Source organism: Siniperca chuatsi, linkage group LG8, assembly GCF_020085105.1.
Source record: "Siniperca chuatsi isolate FFG_IHB_CAS linkage group LG8, ASM2008510v1, whole genome shotgun sequence".
NCBI classification, from domain to species: Eukaryota; Metazoa; Chordata; class Actinopteri; order Centrarchiformes; family Sinipercidae; genus Siniperca; species Siniperca chuatsi.
Window position 1 is genome coordinate 822996 of NC_058049.1, and position 23631 is coordinate 846626.

General features: G+C 44.4%; 1 protein-coding gene across 5 annotated transcripts in view; it reads right to left on the bottom strand.

Annotated features, from left to right (window-relative positions):
• Positions 1–2199: 2199 nt before the first annotated feature.
• Positions 2200–23631, bottom strand: part of LOC122880710 (transcription factor COE3-like) — a 164464-nt gene continuing 143032 nt past the window's right edge. For 2 of the 5 annotated variants that reach the window (XM_044206093.1, XM_044206092.1), the window contains exons 12-16: positions 18558–18623; positions 17125–17299; positions 12385–12564; positions 8335–8463; positions 2200–6955 (exon numbers count right to left, since the gene is read on the bottom strand). In XM_044206093.1, the coding sequence (XP_044062028.1) occupies positions 6924–6955; positions 8335–8463; positions 12385–12564; positions 17125–17299; positions 18558–18623 (582 nt within the window). In that variant the 3' untranslated portion in view covers positions 2200–6923. The remainder of the gene's footprint in view (positions 6956–8334; positions 8464–12384; positions 12565–17124; positions 17300–18557; positions 18624–23631) is intronic. The other 3 variants (XM_044206097.1, XM_044206094.1, XM_044206095.1) reach the window with 2 other exon arrangements.

Sequence of the window (23631 nt, forward strand, 5' to 3'; positions counted from 1 at the left end):
GTGATTCCAACAAGTCTGGTGTTGTGCTCTTCGGCTCGATTGTTTTTCCAACTGAGGAAACAGCCTTCAATCAGCTGCACGCTTGTTGTGAGTCGGCTTACAGGAGTAACAACTTAAATCAACATGTGACAAACGTTAACCTAACCCGCCTGTTTCAGCTCTCCAACGTATACCGACCACTGTCATCTGTTCCTGCCTGACTGGTTTAACCTTTCGCTGCCTTTTTGGGCTGCCTTACCCTTTATGCACAAAACAGTCCAATTTCAATTCGAATGTAGCGCAAATTTTAACCGAATACCCAGAAAATCTGCGAAAAACTTTGATATTTTAATATTATTAGCAGTGTGTCCTCGTCTCTACACGTGGACATACTGGATTTAATCCAGTTTGATCTGGATCTTAAACCCCATTCGGATGGGATTACCATCACAGTGGGAGGCGGGGAATGAAATCTGCACGTCTGTAATTTAACTCATTGTTCCAGACGTCATTTTACAGGATCTGACATGGACATTCAGCAGGACAAAGACTAAAGCCTCCTCAGGGGGGCGACGGAGATACTGCAGGAGGTGAGTGAGAAATCACACTCCTTCTCAGAGTCATAACTCCTTCCTTCCTTCCAGAGGAGATCGTCGTCTCTGACGTCCGTCCAGAATAAACCTCATGAATCAGCTGAGACGCCAGAGAAGAAAGCGGCTGCAGAACCTGCCTGAGAATCCTGCTGTTTCTGAGTTTCCTTCAGTCTCACAGTGATCCAGAGACAGCTGTCTGTCCGTCCACGGGTCCACTGCAGACAGGAGCTGCCGACTGCTGGTTCGGCTGCTCTGACGGGACAGTCTGACCGCATGGAAATAAATATAGGCTAAAAAAAAAAAAAAAAAAACAAGCTTTTACGGGGTCTTGTTCTCCTTTCTGTCGTCACATTGGTTCCCACACAGGCCGATATGTTGGTGTTAGCATTTCAGCATCTATCAGATTAGCAGAAACATTTTGCACTTCACTTTCACACAGAGCTGATAAAATGCAGCAGAAGGAAAAACTCAGAGATCCACTTTAAAATACAAGCAAGTAAACTCCAGGAGAAGCAGCCAGTTCACAGAGAGACAGGAGGTCACGGTGGCTGTACTTATTACTCGGGGGGGGGGGTAGTAACTATACGTGAATATACTTTTAGGTTTTGGCTGTTAAGCACGATATTTTTAGTGTTTATAGCTTTTACAAACGGATTTTACAGGACGGCAGACTGTTGCACTGTACAAACGTCATCAATTCATAAAAACTCTTCACGGATACAGATGAAAGCTTAACAATTAATCAAGAACATTGAGCGCACAAATGAGAAAGTTGAAGCAACACAGTCCATCTCTAAACTTGTGTCTCCAAAGGTTTAGGATTGTGGATTTGCAGAAGGATTCCTGACCTCCATCTAAACCCTCGTGAATCATCTCCTCCATTCAAACCTTCACCTCGTCATCCTCAGACGTATTTCTGTCTTTATCCCAGCTGATGTTTTTACCTGCTGCAGAGCTCTCACTCCGACTGAAGGATTGTTGCTTTGGCTCAGAGCTGCACAGTCATGTCCTTCAGTCCGGTGTACAGGTTCTGCTGCTTTTCTTTCCATTTTGGAAACTTTTCCTCCCCTACATTTATCTGACAGCTGGAGCTACTGGCATCTGTAGAGATTCATTTTTATCTTTCGACTTTTATTCTGAAAAAGAAGAACGTTTTCGTTTTGAAACCATGAAAATCCCCAAAACTGGACAAACAAGCTTCAATCAACAGTGACACTAAACTTTTTTCCTCTGTCGATAATATAACTTTAACTTTCTGAAAACTGGACTTTTAATGGAGTCGTTTTCTGTGTTTAACGTTTCAGAACCAAAGGATTTGAGTTCTTCTTACTGTTCCAATATCCAACTGACACTTCGACTGTTTACAGTGCTCACACTTCTATCTCTCTAGCGCTTCAACTTCAGTTGCTTTAATTGTTTATGGTTTAACTGCTTTCATCTCTCACTTCAACCGACAGTTTAACTGCTTTCAGCAGCTTAACTGCCTTCAGGGCTTATTGAAATTAAAATGTCAACACTTCAACTTCTTTCAACCACTTTCGGCTTTTACGCTTCAAAAAGACACTTCACATCCTTTTAGTATTTAGTAACTCCCATTCAAAACATCAGACATCTGACAGCTCGGAGCTCAAGCCAAATGTAATCTTTATTAGACTGTTTCTGTACAAAAAGCACTGGATCACAGGAGAAAACAAAACAAAAAACATGCATCTATTTACAGCATGGCCAGAGACAGAAAAAGAAAAAAGCCGGGGGTGTCGCCCCCCCCATTTGTATTCTAAAGACATTAATTAAACATTGTGCTTTGATATACTTTGATGATATATTTCATATTTCACAAAGATGCAGTACCTCTGCCCTCTTTCACATTGAAGTAAAACATCGAAAAAAGTATACTTTGCAGTTTTTAAAACCTCGGCTGAAAACCAGGACGGTGAGAAGCAAACTTTCTACAGCTGTGACCAAAAAATAAAAATATTTTAGCAAGCTATCTGATAAGCGGAGACGGACGAGGGAGTTCATGTTGAACAGAGACGTCGAGTGCGAGGTGTGACTGTTCACTCTGCAGGCTGGGTTTCATTAGTTTAATTGAAAAAATGGCTTTTCCTAAAGACACTGGACAGATGTTCACCCACAAGCCAACACGATGGCGTCTGGGTGATGTTGTGCAGTGACTGGAGGTTTCTGTCAGTCCTGCTGGATTTGCATAAAGTCAAAAGTTTAATCCGTCCAAACTTCAGCTTCCTGCCCTCCCCTCTGTTTTTATTTCCAAAGACGTTTAGAGATTCAGGTGATTCCATTTTTCGGGAGTTAAAGGGACGTCAGATGGTTCTTGTTTCTTTCAGCACAAACTGTTTCTACATCAGTCCTTTAATGTAAACTCTGTAAGCACATTGTGTTAATTAAAAAGGTAAAAAATGCAGACGTTTTCTCGTATTTATCATAATGATAAGATCTGTAACTTCTGATTTTAAGATTTTCAAAATTACTGGACAGTTTTTTTTGTGTAATTATAAAATACAGATCCTGTGAATGAAACGTAAGAGAGTTTTCTTGTAATTCGGATCTCGAATTATGAGATAGTTTCGTCCTGATTGCGAGATACGAAACGCGTCATTGTCAGAATTGCGAGATAAGTTTGAGATACGTGAGATGGTTTTCTCGTAAACTGGGGATATGAATCTTGTAAATGTAAGGTCGTTTTCTCATAAATATTAAATACAGATCTCCTAATTATGACTACTTATTCTTGTAATTATTAGAATTTTTTGTGATGAATTATGAGTTTTCATGTAATTTGATGTACAAATCTTGCAATTATAAAACGGTTTTAATGTTATTTCTTTTGATTACAAGATGTTAAATTATAATTCGGCAATGTAAAAGTATTAATTACAAGATAAAGTCTCCATTTTTCCCCCTTTGAGAAGGAGATGTGCTCCTGTAGTAAACTCCCGGATAGAGTTGTAGTTTCTTCTGTTTCACACTACAACAAAATCAGGGAGTTCTACCTTTTACGTTTGAAAGGCTAACTGCTAACGTAGCCTTTTCAGTTTGGGATCAGTGCAGATAACGCAGATTTTTTGTTTTTTGTGGGAACCTGAGGGACAAATGTTTGGTGCAAAAACATAAAAATTCTCACAGTTTGACTGGCGAAGGGCTCGTCAAACGAAACCAAGCAAAAACGATCTGCGGTCATTTCTACAGAACTAAAACTTTGTCATATAAAACAAAGAGAAGACTTTGTGTTGAAGTGTGGTCAATCGTAAGGCATCAAATATGACTTTTAGTTCTTTTAATTTTCCAAACCTTTCCACGGCAGCGTGGAAGACGAGCTCGCGTTACAGAACAGGAACACAGTTGCATAAGTAAATGATCCAGATTGTGTGCGACGACGAGAACAGCACCATCAACAACAACACCAACATCGATGGAAGTTTCCTTGAGATCAGTGACCCAAAAACTCTTTTTCGGAGTGGTTTTAAAATCTGCTGCCTGTTTTTAAATCGTACGATCATTCTCACCAAAAAACACAAAGACTAGGATCGGGTCTAATATTAAGATGGATAAAATATTGTCTTTTGAACACCGAAACCAAGAGATACGCTTGGTCCAAAAGTAAGAGTGGAGGAATATTATGACGTTATAAGCTTCTGAAATATAAAAATTTCACATGACAAGGATTGTTGCCATTTCAAAATGGCAGAAGAAACATATCGGTGCATATCGTTCTAGCTTTCAACTTTTTTTTTTTTAAACTTTTAGCTTTTTTTTCTTTTTTGCTAAGATGCATTGCTCTTATTAAGTGCCCCAACAAAAATAGTGCATTAAGAAATAACCATGATTATACATTTCACAATAATACACAAAGGACGAGAAGAACCAGGGGAAACACAAGTGATGCTGTTTACAAAAAGTTAAATATCGTATCGGAAAAGCATTTTTGTACAAAAGTGATGGAAGCGTTTTTTTTACGTCCTGCTTTCAAAAACAGGGTGACCATGTCATGACGTTTTTTTGTTTTTACAAAAGGGTTAATTCCTCTCACTTGTTCACTCTTTTTACAATATCTAAAAGGTATTAAGACATCAAATGTGTTTACATATATATTTGAGACTATCATTCAGGCCTAAATCACAAAAGGAACTCCCCAAAACATACTTTATAAATACATATAAAATAAGCACAATCAGAAGAATAACAAGAAAATCTGGTACCTAAATGTGATTAAAACTGCTGCAAGCCTTTTCTGGTTAAAATCTACCACTTGACACACCCGCAAAACAGAACTATTGTACTGGAGATTTAAAATGAGACGTTCCAAAATAAAAAATCAAACAAAAAATTAAAAAAACAAAACCAAAACCTCGGGCCGCCTCGACTTTATTCAGACAAATGTTAGTGTAACATTTGCTCTTCTCTCCTCTGCGGGACGTTTGTTCGTTCTTTCGTTAGCTTAGAAAATAACTGCATTTTCCTCCTTTTTAGAATACGAGACACAAACATCGTTAGAAGCTATGGTACAGAAAGGAAAATGCTAGAAGACGTGATATTTCTCAGGAGTCTGTGGGAAGAGGGGATTTGGGGATTTCTGATTGAAAATCCATCAAATCCGGAAACCGTCTGACGGTTTTTCCAGATTTGAAAAAAGGTTTGAAGAGTTCGATTTTTCCTGGTTTCTGGACTCGGCCCGACTCAGGTTCAGTGTCCACGGAGAGCTTCTGATCCAGCGAGAACCAGTCAGAGGTTTTAGTGATCTTCAGCTAGTATTTATTTATTTATTTGAACAAAACCTAAAAACATGTTTTAACCAAAAGACGGTTAAATTGTGTAAGCAGCTCGGTGGTGCGCTGTTTGTATTTCATATAAAATAGATGTCATGTCAACCACTTTAAACTTTAACGGACCGCACGGCTGCTTTACACACTTTAGCCCATTTACTACACAACCACATACGAAGTGCAGAAGTCTCTCTGCAGGTTTATTTTCACAGAGTCAAACTCATTGGTGGGCTTTTTAATTCGGAATATTTCAGCCACCGTACAAGTGTGTTTGCACGTTTTTCCTCCTCAAGTGTGAAACTATTTTTTTTTTGCACATTTGTACTTTTCAGGTCCTCCATTGGCGTCCACTCATTTCCATATGATATGAATATCAACTAGCAGAGTCTTGAAACTTGCTTATCTTGTGTAATCCATCACATCTGCACTTCTTGGTCGTGGACTCTGGTGGCCACTGTGTTTTTAGATTGTTTCTACGCATGTAAATAAATCGTTTATATGCTTCCTGCCCCTCGGGAGACGAACACGAGCGTTTACATTGAATGTCGCTGAATACATTACATTATTGTTGCTTCATAATGCAGTTTGTGTGTCAGTTCTGTTCCCCCACTTGAAGCCGACAGGCGCCGAAGGTTTCGAGATGTTTTGGTGCAAATGTAATTTAATAAGAAATTTAATTTGGGTTAAACTTGACTACAGGCCAGGTTCTGGTCCCATGCAGAACTCCATTTAAGTAAAGGTTGATTTTTAAAAGTCTCCGCAGCAATAACAGTAATGTATCTTTGACAGAAAGCAATGCAGACCTATTGGTGACTCACAACACACGCAAGTTTCAAGAGTCTGCCGATTAATTTCACATTATATGGAAATTAATGGAAGCCAATGGAACCATGGAATGATAAAAACAATATGGTTTACAAAATGCTGTGATGAAGATTGTAATTTGTACTAAACGGCCAAAACATGGAAGACCACTGGAACGGCCCTTTACGTCGAACCCTAATCAAACCTTATTGGCTAATTATCGATGAGATCTAAACCTGTCGGTGATGTCGTCGCGGTGAACAGAAGCTCCCGGTGGACACGCCTCCTTCCCGTCTCACAGTGGTTCAAACTGATCTGAGACCCGTTCAGTCTCCACAGACTTCTGAAGTCAAACATACCTGTTTCATAACTCAGCACAACAATACTCACACCACATGTAGTACTGCAGACACCGGCCCTCCCACCCACAGTTCACTCTTCACACCCCCGACCTTTGACCTCCTCTGAGGGCGGAGCCACTGCAGACGTCTGAGAAGGCGTTTCCTGTTTCGGGCAGTCTGCGGTGGCTTCAGCCGTCAGCGTGACGAAGTCCCACAAAGACGTCGACTGGCGGTAAATTAACTGATGAAAAGTCAAACTTGTTCTTCTGCTGCGGTGATGGATTCTGGGTCAGTCGGGGCCGCTCGGCCTGGGGGACGATGGGAATGGATTCTTCGCTGCGGTTGTTGTGGCGTTTCAGGTGGGCGGGGCCATCAGCGCTGGGGAGTTCGGGGGGGGTCTGACGGTATCTGGCTGAGAATCCTGCTCACATGGGCGGGACGATGAGACCTGCCATGGCTGCAAGACGACCAGACACAAACAGTCAGTTAGATCCAGCTGTGTGAGCTACAGAAACAACCTCGCACAAGTTCACCTCTGACGAATGTGACAGCTCATTTTCATCCAAATCTCTATCGGCCTCTCTAGAGTTAAACAAACAGGCCGTGACTCGCTTACTAAAAAACTTCACTGCAAACGAGTTCTTAAAACAAGTCAAAACGGCAGCATGTCGGTGTGTCGGCAGGTTTTACCTACAAATCCTTTTTGCTGTCCATGCATTCGTTGCAGTCTCCCATTAGTTTCCGCCGTCAGTTAACAGACTCGTAAGAGCGTGACGTTTTAACATCACTGAGCGCTAAAAGCTTTAGTTTTCTTTAACTGAGTGGAAAAACGGCCAGTTTCAAATAAAAACAAACTTTCAAGACTTTGCTTGAAGTGAGCGTGTCTGTATGTGGAATGAAGTCGGACTGACGGTCTGCTCTCTGCAGTTTCCCCGTGATCCCATTTGTAGTTCCCAAAGTCCTCTAGACCCGAGAATGTGTCGTTTCGCTCTCTAACTATCTAAAAGGATGAAGAAATCATCCTTCTGTCTATCAGAATATGAATCCATATCTACGGATCGCCCCATGTGGGGTCCCGGCCTCGAGGTTAAGAAACTGGAGGCAGATTGCTGCACTACAATCAAGAAAAATGTAACTTTTTATTAGAAACAGGTTTAAATAATTCGATTTTTTTTAACTTGTCTAGTGAAAATAAGACTTTCAGGGTTTAACAGGCTGGATATTTCAACAGTGTTAAACATGAATAAAAAGCTCTTAAACTTTATAGACTAGAATCAACTTTGCAACACGTGCCAGAAGTTACAAAGAAACCAGGGTTCTTTTCATTTATGACACAATAAAAATCATAAACATGTCTGCTTAATTTGATAATACACGTTCAAATTTCCATCTTTTTCACTTTGACTCCTTCAAGTCGTTTTCTTTATTCCTTAACATTTGCCTGCGCAGCGAGAATATTTCTACCTGTGTTTCACTATTTCATGAAAAGTCCCACCTGATTCGAGAAGACTCTTGAAACTTTTTGATTTGTATTTGAAACTGGTTGAATTATTAGACTCAGTAAAATACCAAACTTACTTGCTAAGACGAATAAAAAGCAGTTTAAACTTGAAACAGTTCTTTGTACTCGAGAATCAACTTCCCACAAAGTGCCAGCAGTTATGGATCAACTTTGACCTTCGAGTGTTTAAAAGCAGGTCTTCACATGTAACAAATAAAGATTCATTATCATTACAGTGACGCTGGACGTCTGTCTGTGTGTCCAGGTGGGACATGGACAGGAGGACAGCAGAGGACGGGGGTGCTGACAGGCGGGAGGGGGGGTGGGATGCTCACCCTGGAGGTTGCTGCCATTGGTGGTGGTGCAGGTAGGGGGCGGGGAGGTCTGTGGCCGCACGACGGGGGCGAAGGCGCTCTTCTGTTTGACTGCAGAAACCATATGGACAGGAGAGAATGAATAAGGGCCTATGGGAGCAGAGGAAGAGAGAGGAGGAGGTGAGGAAGACGAGGGGAGGAAGGAGGAGGGAGTCCTACAGGAGGAGGAGGTGACGGTAACGAGCAGGCAGACGGACAGAGGAGGTGAGTGATCGGATGGAAGTGAATCATGCAGGAGGAGGAGGGGGATGAAGAGGAGGATGAGGAGGGGGAATGGGTCCCTGCCTCAGATCGGGCCGAAGTCTGAGGAACAAACATGCTCCGAACACAAACAGCTGCACATCCGGCAAAGTTGATCCATAACTTTAAGGGCTTTTATTGTGAAAACCAACCTGATCCAACCTGAGAGCAGCAGCAGCTTCATCCACACCAACTGTACAGGTGTGTGTGTGTGTGTGTGTGTGTGTGTGTGTGTGTGGACTCATAACACCGTTCATTTGCTAATAAACCCATCGTCTGTTCTCCTCGTGTGTCGTTTGAGGCTATAAAGCTGATTCAGATTAAAGGAACCGTTCAACACTGCCTGAAATCCTCTTATCGTCTCTCTCGGAGTCAGATGTTCAGATGGACGTCAGTCTCGTGTCTCTGCGCTCAGCACGGAGCTGGAGTCAGGACGCGGTTAGCCTAGCTTAGCATAAAGACTGGAAGCAGGGGGGAACAGCTAGCCTGGCTCTGTCCACCTACACCACTAAAGCTCACTGACGAACACGCTGTATATTTGTTTATTCCCAAAAGCAACAGTTTGCGGAGCTACACGCTGAAATGAAAGACGCTGAGATGTGTTCAGTAACCTCGGGAGGTTCCCGCCATGATGGGAAATACCGTTCACAGAGAACAGCCATTTTTAGACCATAACAAAAAATAAAACTCTGAAAATGGACAATTGAACATAGAACACAATACTCAGAAGAAACCTCTCTGAAGTGCTGCACATTTCTCATATTTTACTGATTAAGTTAAATGTTCGAATAAATTGGTTGAAACAGCTGTTCTGAGCTTTCGGTCACAACAGATGATCTTCGTCGGCAGGTTTGCCCAGTTGTCATGGAAATGAAGACACTTGGCGACTTGGCAAACCTCATCTGCTGATGAAGATCATGTGATATGATTGAAAGTTCCAGAAGAGCTACTAAAACGTTTTAAAATATTTAAATTGTTCATGTTTTCTTTTATTCAGGTAAATGGGTTGAGAAAATCTCACCTCAGGGTCCATTTAGTAGCTGCAGCTTTCAATCACATCACATGATCTTCCTCAGCAAGTGGGGTTTGTTGTCATGGAAATGAAGATGTACAAATTACATTTTTTCTGAGCATTTCTTCAGATTTTTTCTCACGTTTTACCAAATTTCAATGACAACTAGGAAAACTCCATCTGCTGAGGAAGATCGTGTGAAATGATTGAAAGCTCCAGAACAGCTACTAAATTGACTTTTGAGATGAGACTTTTTCCAAAGTCAAGAACTGAACTTTGAAACTGAAAATCTAATTATATTCTTTGTATGATATTTCCCAACTTGGTCTAAAACTCCCGGAGGTTTCTAAAAATGAGCTCAGTGTCTTTGAGTTTAGCTTCGTCCCTGAACCCAAAACTCTTGTTTCTATATTCCCGTGTGTTCGGAGTCCACGAACAAGACGCAGCGTGTTCGTCAGTGAGCTTTAGTGGTGTAGGTGGACAGAGCCAGGCTAGCTGTTCCCCCCTGCTTCCAGTCTTTATGCTAAGCTAGGCTAACCGCGTCCTGACTCCAGCTCCGTGCTGAGCGCAGAGACACGAGACTGACGTCCATCTGAACATCTGACTCCGAGAGAGACGATAAGAGGATTTCAGGCAGTGTTGAACGGTTCCTTTAAGAGCTTCCACAGAGTTTATGGACCACAGTGAGTCTGTAAATGATTCAAGGACAGCATTTGAAAATGGAACTGTAAAATGAAACGGGGGAATGTAAATGTGATTTATCGCTTCATGCCAACAACTATCAGTCTGTCCTGGATCGCTGCTTCTTCCTCCTCACATTTCCTCCCTTTCTTGGCTCCTTGTTGTTGTTTTTCTGTTGCTTTTTCCAGCTGATATTAATGGATTCGGCCCAAAGCGTGAATGCATGAATGCATGAAGGATGCGGTGAGGATGTTAGTGGGGTTAGTAGAGGAGGAGGAGGGGGAGGGGAGGGGCTGAGGAGGAGGATGGACAGCGGGACAGTCGGAGGAGGGAGGAGGTGAACAATGCGTGGCGGTGTTCAGTCGACACACACACATTCAGACCCTCGGCGGAGGGAAACTGTAGCTCAGCCAGGCGAGATGTGAGCCCACCTTTTGTTTAGTCGCCAGGGACGACAACATCACCTGGCACGGAGACGCAGTTTGAGCTTGCTACCTTCTAAACGAGTCTCGCCGAGACTCGCTGAGCTCTTTGATACCGAAGCCAAAACAATGGAGCGCTCCCTGCGGGCGAGTTCAGACTTTACCAGTCTCCAAAACACACCTGCGCCTTCCGAGCAGCAGCTCCGACTCCAGGCATGTTAATCAGAGCCGAGCGTAAAGTTTCAGAGGAACAACAGGGCCGACTGAAAACTACTGAAGCATCAACTCGTCTCCTGCAGCGGGGAAACGCTTCACCTTTATTCACTTCCCTTATTCTGTGCACCACAACTGCGACTGTTCATCACCTGCATCCGTCCGGCAACCTCAACACGAAGACAACTACTACTCTGCATCTAGTAAACGCATATAACAAGTATTTCACTTTCAGCCTTATTTTATCTCTTGTTCCAGGGATCGATATAACATCGATATCGTGACCGCAGCCAGACCAGTACAGGATGTTTGAGGCTGATACTGATATTTCAGAGTTTAAAGAATCTGCTCAGCTAAACATTTTTGATAAGGTTCCCTTAAGTTTGTTGTTATACATCGACATATACGGCGATAGTGATCTATCTGTAACGAGCTTAATATTGGACGATTTATTGGCTTAAATTCTCCTATCCTGTCTTACAGGCAGGGCTGGGGATCAAACCTAGCACCTGATTCATAATCATGTTTACTTATTTTATGATCAGATAGTTTGACAAAAGGCAATCGCTTTGATAGCTTTCAGCTATATTAACGTTCTTCCCTTCTTCATTACATTAAAAGCACAAAGGCTCAAATAAAAAATATCACAAACGCTCTCACTCTGATCTGATTCAGAATATCATGTTAGTTACATGTGAACTGACACTTCAACTGCTTTTTATAAATACACTTCAACTAACTGCGCCCCCGTAGTTTAGGGATTAAGACGTCAACATGAACTGCAACGTTCAAATTTCCTGTCATCTTTTTACTATGACATATTCCCAAAAAATAATAAAACAATAATAAAACAAACGGTTGGACTGTTTTCAGCACTTTCACTTACTTAACCTTTAATTGACACATCAACTGCTTTCATCTTATACTTCAACTAACACAAACACTTCAAACTGACACTTCAACTCCTTTCAGTGCTTACACATCAACTGGAACTTAACCTGCATTCATCATTAACCTTCAACTGACACATCCACTTCTTTAAATCGCCCACACTTGAAATGACGCCTTAACTCCTTTCAATGCTTATACTTCAACTGGCACTTCACTTCCTTGAGTGCTTCAACTTCAGCATAACTTTCACACATTTCACAAACAAATCATTTACATTTTGAAACATGTAAACTTGTTTCAGTGTGTTAGAACTGTTTTAAATGTTTCACCTGTAAATTTTCATTTGCGAACCAGACTTTTCTTCACAAAATTGAACCTTTAGCTAATTCAGAATAAACTGCCCCCCCCCAATGTTTAACAGCAGCAACAGTGTGTTTTGGATTGCGCGAAAATCCTTTAAATTTCAGCCGCAGGTTCCTTCCTGCTCACTGCCACTCAGATGGATGAGGTTTTGTTTTTTTTTAATTAAATAAAACATGTTAATTGACTCACTTGCGTAAGCAGAGTTGGTGGAGCCATTTAGGAAGCTGGGGGACCCAGGTACGCCCAGGTTGGTCATCCCCGCTCCGTATCCGTTCATGGTGGACGTGATGGTGTTGTAGTTGGACTGCTGAGGCGTGGAGCTCGGCACGTAGCCGCGAGGAGACACGCTGTTCGAGTTACGGGAGTAACCTGCGAAGAGGAGAGGATAAGGTCAGTTCTTCTTCATGCATTTAAAAAGCTGCAGCGTCCCGAGCCAGCCGGGTTTAACTGACCCCGAGATATGACCGGACTGTGGTTACGGGAAGGAACGGTGAACATTATACACTTTCTGATAAGTTGAAGAAAAGGTGGCGTTACGTTTCCTTAAAAACTGTTCTTCAGTTCAGTTCAGAGGTTCTGTTATTTTACTTGAATGTTTCTGTTTTGGAGACTTTCTACTTCCGCTCCACTAATCTGACTGCTGCAGTCACTGGCTGAATGTAAGAAATATAAATGCGTAGTGAAATGAAATTAAAAGACAATATATTTACGTGTCATACGAAGGGAGGTGCACATTACAAATGATGAAATAAAGCGCAGGGTATTAGTCACTATGTTAGAAATCAAAAATGAAAAACCTTTCTTTTCTTTCCGAGGGCAGCTCTTTTCCACCACAAGAACGTTTCTAGGAACCTGGGTACTTTTTTAGTGTGGAGAACTGGAGAAACCAGGGTCTAAATTGAGTTCCTGAGCCGTAGTTCCAGGCCCCCCCAAAAATAAACTTAATTTCCTATCTGATTCAATTGATTGCGTACTAAGATAGAAATAAAGTCAGTGCTGTTCTGCGTTTCTTAATGTGTTATTGCACTGATGCGTGATCAGCCCAGTTCTTAAGATGTTGTGGAAATGTAAACAGGAATGCACAACAGGGACTCTTTCTTCTTGTCAGGAGTCCGAAACAGACCTGGAGAATCTCGCCAAACCAAACATGCATTAATTAACTGCTTTTAAAAAAAGATCCAAAGAACACATGAGGATAATTAGAACCGATCCAAACTGTGCTGGACCAGAACAAACACAAACCCCGTCAGCAGCACACGTCACAGTCACAAACACACTGTTCTCCCGTGATGATGATGATGATGATGATGACGAAGCACCAGGTGATCAGAGCTAATAAAGTCCTCAGGTTCTGGGTTGAGTCTTGGTTACAAAGAATCCAGCGGACCGATGATGAACTCCGGACTGTTTGGTCAAAAGTGCTTCGTCTTTCACTGATGTCAAATATGTTGGTGTGTGTGTGTGTGTGTGTGTGTGTGTGTGTGTGGTAATACTGCAGGACCGTCCCCTCTAAATCTCGTTGACCTCCTCGCTGTGACCTCAGTGGTGACATCATCACGCCTGTCGGTGCTGCTCTCCTCCCCACAGGGGAAGTTTGCCCTTCATCTCTCACCTCGCTGCTGCGCTGCACTTACCTTAACCCCCCCTCCCCCTCCCCCCCCTCCTCCTCCCGCGCGCTCCCGTTAATTGACCCTCATCCAAGATGCATTGAATACCAATGTTCCCTGCAGCACTCAGTCTGACCTTTAACCCCCTCGTGAGGCTCCCGAGTTCCCACCGAGCTCGCTGAGCAGAGCCAACAGTGTGCCAAGTAGCACATTTCAGCTCAACCCCGCCCCAAAAAAAAAACCCCTCCGCCCTCATCCACTTTCCCCCACTTCCTGGTTCGAGCCAACGCAATTCCCAGCAGGAGCGGCTGATGGAGCGCTGCCCGGGGACGAGGAGGGCGAGCAGAGTCGGCGATGGGAAACACATGTCGAGGAGAACAGTGCAGGGAGCGGCCGAGAGCCGCGGCCCGTCACGGCTCACACCAAATGTCACGATTGTTCTTTAATAAGAAAAAACTGAAGAAATCTTTAACAAATGGACCCGGTACTCTGTCGGATTTGTTTTGGTGTGTTCCCGCTCCCTGCCCGTCCTCGTCCACAGCAGCGTGGGAAGCAGATCTGATGCAGATCACATCCTTCGACCTCACACTGACGGCTGAAATGAAAACATGTGTTCGCTGCTGAGGAGAGTTTAGGAGCAGTCGGGTTTCATTGTGACTGCGAGCTGCCGATTAACTGGCTGACTGACAGTTTGGATTCACAGAGTAAACCGTCAAACACCGAAGAACTCTGCAGGTGGACAGTTTGTTCCACAGTTTGTAACCGTGAACTGGGGTTTAATTACCAACGGGACTTTAACAGCTGCGAGGGCCAAACCCCCTGAAACACATGACGATGATCGTTTGCAGGTTTCAGTGCGGAGCTGAAGCGTCACGTGATCGAGGCCTGAAACAAACGGCTGAACTGGACTGAAACCTGCAGACTGCAGGCCTGAAACTGTGACGCACAAACTTTGGTGATGTTATCTTGTAATTGTGACTTGTGTTTTCCAGAAAATATTATTCTTGACCTTCGGGAAAAATATCTGCGGGACAATATTCTGATCTCAAGGTTCACTTACTGGCTTTTTCAGGCGCTTTCGACCACATCCCATTGCCTTACTCAGCGACAGGAACTTGTTCAGGCGTCCCCCTTCCTTCATGTATGACCACCTCTCACCCTGTGACTGAGGCTTCATCCTACATCTCGTGATGTAGAAAAAGCAAGTAAGTAAACCTTGAGTTCAGAATATTTCACCACAGATTAATAACTCAGATTTAACTGTTATTGTTCCTGCAATAAAAAACAAAAAGGTCAATCAGTGTGGAGGTGACAGCAGCGTCACATTTGGATGCTAATGAGCGGTTGGGGGTGTCAGACTCTACTCGCAGTCCTGTAAACTCTCCACCACCTCCACCCATCAGCTGTCCAAGTGAAGCAGAAGAAGGAAGACAAACTCCAGAGGCCTTCCTTCTTCAGGAGGAGGACATGACGCCGAGCAGGCCGAGCTGCTCTGAATTAGCGCCGTAAATTACTTGTCTCGTCCGTCTGATAAGGCCAGGGCTCGGGAGCCGCTGTTTTTATTAATGTTTTAATCACGGCGGATAATTGCGAGGGGCACAAAGAGCCGTTTCATACTTCATAACAGCGGGGAGGACGGCGGTCAGATCCTCGGTGTAATGTTTCCGACCGGAGAGCTCAACGCACATAAACCAGCGAGTTATGAATTTTCAGCACGGCTGCAGCCTCGTTTCCCATGACCTCATAGATTCCTGTAAGGTGTTCGCTGCCGGGCCGATGTGAAAAGCAGACGATAGTTTGGAGGAGGGAGGGCGGGTGGAGGGGGGTGTCCGGGGAGTAAAAGCAGCTCTAGCGGCTTCCTGTCGACGCCTGTTCACAAGCTGTTTGCTGCACGTTGTCCTGAGCGTCCGTGACAGAAGCAGAACCGACTGCTGAAAGGAAACACGGAGCTTTTTTTTAGATTTTTCACGTTCAGACCCAAACCAGCAGCGAGTCTCCGCTAACGAGTGTTAACGAGTGTGTGAGTCACAGCCTGATGGATCTTCTTCCTCCATCGTCGTCCACAAACTATTAAAACTCATCAGCGAGCCGCTCTGCTGCACCTTCATCACCGTGAACACACACACTGTAGTTTATTCTGACTCAGCCCCACACACACCGTCCTGCTGCCCCAAACACTCACTACAGCACCACATGTGGATTCATCCGCCGCTGGAAATAGTCCCCAACAAATGCACTGTTTCCTCCTGTGTGTTTGTGAGCAGCTGAAATCACTGAGCCTTTTTAAACAGGAAACTACTGTACATATCTGTGAGGTGTTTTTAAAGATTTACATCCTCAGCAGGAACCAATGGGCTCGCAGCTGAGAGCCGCAGACGGGACGTAGGGAAGTAATGCTGGTTTGAGTCTGTACATGAGATTTGTTGAAAATATAGAATAACGTCAGACTTTATAGTTGAATAAAAAGCTTCATAATGGGAGCAGAACAAGACCCGAACTGTCAGTGGTGGAAGAAGAACTCAAATCATCCGACAAACATCCTAAAATCATAAAGACAACACAAATGGAAGAAGAGAAAGTAAGACTGAAGGAAGGACGTTTTGTCCAGATGATATTTTCTAAAAGCTTTCTTTGGAGGTATGAAAGGAATGTTAAAGATTTCTGCCTTTAGATGATTTGAACAAATGTTAAAACTCTCAGAAGAAGAAAAGTGAGCTGAGCCAAACACATGAAACCAGGAAACCCAGAGAGGCTTCAGGACCAGAACCAACATCGCGTCAGGAGAGACAGAAATCAAAGAGAAACCAACGACATCAAAACTAAAAGACAGAAAATAAAGCAACACAGAGCAGAAATGAAAAATGACGAGTCAGGGAGATAAAATAACCCTGATGCAGAAAACAATAATGCCATTGTAAGGAGGTGTGTGTGTGTGTGTGTGTGTGTGTGTTCTGAACTTTATGACAAACATCTTTAATTTTGTGAAGCTGACATCGACACTTTTCAAACTGCAGAGACAGTTTGTTGCGCCGATACACAGCAGGCAGACCAGGACCAGGACAGGCCAGAACCAGCAGAAACCAGAACCACGAGAGACCAGCAGGACCCGTAAAACACTGATTTCATGGCTTCAGCACGGAGTCTCCTGGACTCTTTCAGACTCTACTGAGGAGCCCCACATAGTTTGACCTAAAACAGTTGATGTTGTCAGATGGTTTGACTGGTTTGTGGCCCCTGGTGTCTGAGGGGCCCTCTCACTCTGACTCTGTTCTCTCTCCAGTATAACCCCCTCAGAGGATTGTGGGTAGTGGCGAGCTCTCACCCTGGTCGGCCTGCGAGGCCTCGGAGATGTTGACGGCGAGCTGACTGCTGAATGAGTTCACTCCCATCATCCCTGAGTGAGCGGCCGAGCCGGTGAGAGACGGCAGCTGGTTGTGACTGCGAGGGACGCTGTAGAGAGCCTCGGTGAGGTCGGCCGCCCGCTTCAGGATGATCTCCTGCGGACGGGGGGGGGGGCAGATAATGGAGGCGGAACAGGAAGGAAGGAGGGAGAAGGACGGAAGAAGGAAGCACAGTTATTAGGGTGGATGGCATTTGAAAGGTTTCGATACCAGTTGCAGGAATCTAGAAAGTGCAGCTGCAGTAGGACCCAAAGTCTGACAGGGACCCAAAGTCTGACAGGGGGCCCAAAGTCTGACAGGGGGCCCAAAGTCTGACAGGGGCCCGTCTGTGGACCCTTCACCGTATTGTGGGAGCACCGCCCTCGGCTTAATTAGTCCAATCTGCTTAAAACATTTTTAGACCAAAGCAAAAACCTTCAGATTAGCGAACTTATTTTAGATATTTCAGTAGGGGGGTGTTTATCACTCTCAGTTTACCCAGCATGTATTTTTTATGTACAATATGCTACTTTTGATAAGTACATGTACCAGAGGTAAGGAGGAATAATATTACAGTATTTTGACAGTACTTTTTGTGTTTTGATCGCAGAAACAGTTTGTCTAACGTATCCTTGTGATATGTTGTTGTCTGTGCCTGACTTTCAGTGCCTTTCTTCGAGGAACATAAACCTGTTTTACCAAAGTTGTCAAGTGCTGAATGCTGTCTGAGCACAAGCAGAACTTTGTCTAAAGCTGGAGGAATGATTATTTAAATCAGGAACTCTCTGGTAAAACAACGGTTCAATTCCATATTTTACTGAGGTTTCATTAAAAACGGATGAATATAGTTAGTTTTCCTGCGTGTGCAGGAGTCAGTGAACACACCGTGGCCTGGTTCTGTTTAACACGTTTAATTTAAGAACGGGATCATCTGACTGAGTTAAATAAGTTGCTGTAAAAGCCCCGCAGGTGACCCCCCAACACACACTCACCCCTGCAGGTGACCCCCAACACACACTCACCCCTGCAGGTGACCCCCCAACACACACTCACCCCCGCAGGTGACCCCCCAACACACACTCACCCCCGCAGGTGACCCCCCAACACACACTCACCCCTGCAGGTGACCCCCCAACACACACTCACCCCTGCAGGTGACCCCCCAACACACACTCACACGTGGACTGAAGAACTCAAGAAGGGGATTCATTCAGTGGTTTGAGGGAGCGGGTGAAGGTTAAAGGGTTAAGGACAGATTAGACCTCAGATCTGTGACAGGATGTGGACTCTCTTCATTCACAGTGCTGGACGAGGTGCAGAGTCCTCCAGTAAGACACGAGGGAGGTCAAAGGTCACAGTGAAGCTGCTGACTCACCTGGTTGTTGTGTGGCATCCCGTAAAGAGCCTCCACCAGGTCGGCTGCTCGCTTCAACAGCACCTCCTGGGACAGAGACAGAGACAGGGAGACAGACAGGGAGAGAGAGAGACAGACAGGCAGACAGGGAGAGAGACAGGGAGACAGAGAGAGAGAGACAGACAGACAGGGAGAGAGAGAGACAGACAGGGAGACAGACAGGAAGAGAGAGACAGAGAGAGACAGGCAGACAGGGAGAGAGACAGGGAGACAGACAGGGAGACAGAGAGAGAGAGAGAGACAGACAGGGAGAGAGAGAGACAGAGAGACAGACAGGGAGACAGACAGGAAGAGAGAGACAGAGAGAGACAGACAGACAGGGAGAGAGAGAGACAGAGAGACAGACAGGGAGACAGACAGAAAGAGAGAGACAGAGAGAGAGAGAGACAGACAGGGAGAGAGACAGGAAGAGAGAGACAGGGAGAGAGAGACAGACAGGGAGAGACAGAGAGACAGACAGGGAGACAGACAGAAAGAGAGAGACAGAGAGAGAGAGAGACAGACAGGGAGAGAGACAGGAAGAGAGAGACAGGGAGAGAGAGAGAGACAGACAGGGAGAGAGACAGAGTTCACGGTTAATTTAAAGCAGCCTGAACCCTTTTTATCGGCGTGTTTCTGTTCGCTTCATGTTGAAAGTTTGAACGTCACTTCGAGTGAACGCTCACAGAAAGGAGCAGAAACTGCTCATCGCAGTTTTCCGAAGCCCAAACCGACACGATCACGTGTCTCGGGTTGTCCGAACAAAACCTACAGATACTCACTTCACTGCGAAAGATGATTTTTTAAAAAACAGCAAATATTCACATTTGAGGAGCTGGAGTTTAAATTTGGGCATTTCTGCTTGAACACTGATCCAACGAATCGATCCAGAAAGGTTTCTAACTCATCGATGAATGGACTAATTGATCCGGCTCGAGCCTCCGAAAAACTAAAGAACCCCCAAAGCAGCAACACAACAACTCAGGTAACAGCTCAGTCCGTCACACCTGCAGGGAACCAACCAATCAGAGCAGCTGAGAGAAGACAGCAACCTGACTCTCATTTATGTTCGATCACGCACGTTTTGTCCGGACTCCAGATTCACCGCAACACCGGGCGACGGAGACGCTGAGAGCGGATCGATCAGATACAATTCACACCGGCGTCCTCAAAATGGCCGCCGACGGATACAGATGCAGAGAGATGGAGGGACGAAGGGATGAGTGTTTGTACCCGGAGGGAGAGGAAGAGAGAGGAAGAGTCAGCAGGAAGCCATTAACACCGAGGCTGCAGACCAAACACACACACACACACTCTCGCCCCGGGGCTGTTTTCCCATCAGCCCACAGGAGAGGAAGCGTCCAATCTGAGCGCCGGCAGCGCAGCGGGTTGCCACGGCGATGGCTGTTAATAACAATAACAGCACTGATAAATAGATAAATACACACACACACACACACACACACACACACACACACACACAGGAGGATGATGTGGGTCAGAGGAGGAGGAAGAGAGGGAAGAAGATGTTAAAGGAAAGATGAATGAAAATAGGAGGAAAGAAAAAGGGAAGGAAAAGATAAGAGGAAGTAAAGGAGGGAAACAAGGAAAGGGGAAAGGAAGGAGGGAAACAAGGAAAGAGGAAGTAAAGGAGGGAAACAAGGAAAGAGGAAAGGAAGGAGGGAAACAAGGAAAGAGGAAAGGAAGGAGGGAAACAAGGAAAGAGGAAAGGAAGGAAAGAAACAAGGAAAGAGGAAGTAAAGGAGGGAAACAAGGAAAGAGGAAGTAAAGCAGGGAAACAAGGAAAGAGGAAAGGAAGGAGGGAAACAAGGAAAGAGGAAGTAAAGGAGAGAAACAAGGAAAGAGGAAAGGAAGGAGGGAAACAAGGAAAGAGGAAGTAAAGGAGAGAAACAAGGAAAGAGGAAAGGAAGGAAAGAAACAAGGAAAGAGGAAGTAAAGGAAGGAAACAAGGAAAGAGGAAGTAAAGGAGGGAAACAAGGAAAGAGGAAAGGAAGGAGGGAAACAAGGAAAGAGGAAGTAAAGGAGGGAAACAAGGAAAGAGGAAGTAAAGGAGAGAAACAAGGAAAGAGGAAAGGAAGGAAAGAAACAAGGAAAGAGGAAAGGAAGGAAAGAAACAAGGAAAGAAGAAGTAAAGGAGGGAAACAAGGAAAGAGGAAGTAAAGGAGAGAAACAAGGAAAGAGGAAGTAAAGGAGAGAAACAAGGAAAGAGGAAAGGAAGGAAAGAAACAAGGAAAGAGGAAGTAAAGGAAGGAAACAAGGAAAGAGGAAGTAAAGGAGAGAAACAAGGAAAGAGGAAAGGAAGGAGGGAAACAAGGAAAGAGGAAGTAAAGTAAGGAAAAGGAAAAGGAGGCTAGGAAAGTAAGGAACGAGAGGAGAGGAAGTAAGAAAAAGATGGACGGAGCAGAAAGGAGTGTGAATGAAGGTGTGTTTTTTCACAGCAGCCTCAGGTGAAAACACATCACACACAGAGAAACCTGATCAGCTGACAGAGAGAGGAGGATGAAGAGGAGGAGGAGGAGGAGGAGGAGGAGGTGTTGAGTCCCAGAGGAGCAGCAGTGGGGAGGTGGAGGCCTCTGCTGGAGCTCCCCGAGGTATTACAGCACAGCGGAGGGCGAGAGACAGATCATGTGATGTTCAATGTGCAGTAACAATAAATAATAATAATAATAATAATAATAATAAAATGAAAACACGACAGAACAAACTAAATTAAACCAGCTCCAAATGCAAAAAATAAAAGAAAAATTGATTTGGAAGATTCATCTTCATCTTCATCAGAAAAGAAGAGCAAAATAAAAAATAAACATCTGTTGGACATTAATATTTATATTATACACATTTAATATGCAGTTTTCTGTGCAGCTTTAGCAACATGTACCTGACTTGCAGTGACGTATTATATATTATATTATATATACAGTATATATATTAGATATATATTATATTATATATATATTAGAGATATATATTATATTATATATATATATATTAGATATTTATATATTTTATATACATATATATATTATATATTATAATATATATATATATATTAGATTATATTTTATATATATTATATATTATATTAGATATAATATATAGTTTTAGTTATTCTATATAATTTTTACTGTATTTGTTTCTCACCTACCTCATTTATCTACCTGTCTGTCTCTCTGTCTCTCTCTGTCTCTCTGCCTGTCTCTCTCTCTCTCTCTCTCTCTCTCTCTCTCTCTCTCTCTCTCTCTCTCTCTCTGCCTGTCTCTCTCTCTCTCTCTCTCTCTCTCTCTGCCTGTCTCTCTCTCTCTCTCTGCCTGTCTCTCTCTCTCTCTCTCTGCCTGTCTCTCTCTCTCTCTCTCTCTCTCTCTCTCTCTCTCTCTCTCTCTCTCTCTCTCTCTCTCTCTCTCTCTCTCTCTCTCTCTCTCTCTCTCTCTCTCTCTCTCTCTCTCTCTCTCTCTCTCTCTCTCTCTCTCTCTCTCTCTCTCTCTCTCTCTGTCTCTCTCTCTCTGCCTCTCTCTCTGCCTGTCTCTCTGCCTGTCTCTCTCTCTGCCTGCCTGTCTCTCTGCCTGTCTCTGTCTCTCTCTGCCTGCCTGTCTCTCTGCCTGCCTGTCTCTCTGCCTGTCTCTCTCTCTGCCTGTCTCTCTCTCTGCCTGCCTGTCTGTCTCTCTCTGCCTGTCTCTCTCTCTGCCTGCCTCTCTCTCTCTGCCTGCCTCTCTCTCTCTCTCTCTCTCTCTCTCTGCCTGTCTGTCTGCCTCTCTCTCTCTCTCTCTCTCTCTGCCTGTCTCTCTCTCTGCCTGCCTGTCTCTGTCTCTCTCTGCCTGTCTCTCTCTCTGCCTGCCTGTCTGTCTCTGTCTCTCTGCCTGCCTGCTCTCTCTCTCTGCCTGTCTCTCTCTCTGCCTGCCTGTCTGTCTGCCAGTAATGAACTGATGTGAAACAGTCACCCTGTCTCAGTCGGAGCGTTTCCTCCTCGGGTCAGCTGACTCAGATCTGTTGCGATGAGTTCAGGAACCTTGTGATGACTGTAGAAATGCGTTTCATTCAGATTTATTCAGGTATCTATAGTTCTCTATAGTTCCACGTGCATTAGTCTCCCGCTGTTTTACTTCTTCACATGTCCCGTTCGGAGTCGTTTTCTTGTTTGACGTGTACCGGAGTATTTTACAGCGTAGCGACTCTGCTCAGTAAAGACCCGATGCTTTCTCTGGTTATTAATGTGGGACTGGCCCGGAACTGGTTTTCTTACAGGAGTCTTTGAACTGAACATTAGAGATTCGGATGCTGTAAAACTCGCAGAGGAAAACGTTTTTCCTCTCTTCTCTCGGCTGTCAGACCGAATCACCTGCCGCTCCGTCACGTCACATCTGCTGAAGTCTGCTGCTCAAATCTGGGGATTTTATTTCTGTTGAAGACAGAATCTGAGCCGCTCTGATGGGGAGAGATTAGAGGGGATTTCTACTCTGGATTCTACTGCGGGTTTTTTTATATATATATATATATACTTTCAATTTCTGGCGGAGCCGCAGCGTCCAAACAAACGTCTCCTGTGACTCAGAGGAGAAACAGTCGCCATTAACCACATTGTTTTCCTCCCAGCCAATCAGAGCACTTCCTCGCTGCTGGCAACAAACCGGTCCTCGACACACACACACACACACACACACACACACACACACACACACACACACACACACAGCTCTCGTTTCCCACGCCAGACGATGACCTCGGAGGAGACGATCCAACACACTGAGATGGAAACAGAACGACATGCAGAGTTTTTTTCTCCTCCCCGAAGCTTTTCACGCCCACAACCTGAAACACACGGACGCTGAAAGAATAAAACCACTGACAGTCAGTAGCAGGGAAGTGCGCCGCGGCTGTTTACCGTCACTGTTTGTACTTGTTTCTGTATTTGTTGACAGACGAATCAGCTGTTTGCGTTACTGAGCTGCTCCCCTGCTGGCGGACTTTTCCTGCAATAAAGTGACAGTTCTGCTCGGCAGCCATGTGTTTGACTTTCCCACAGCAGAGCTTTTTATTTTCC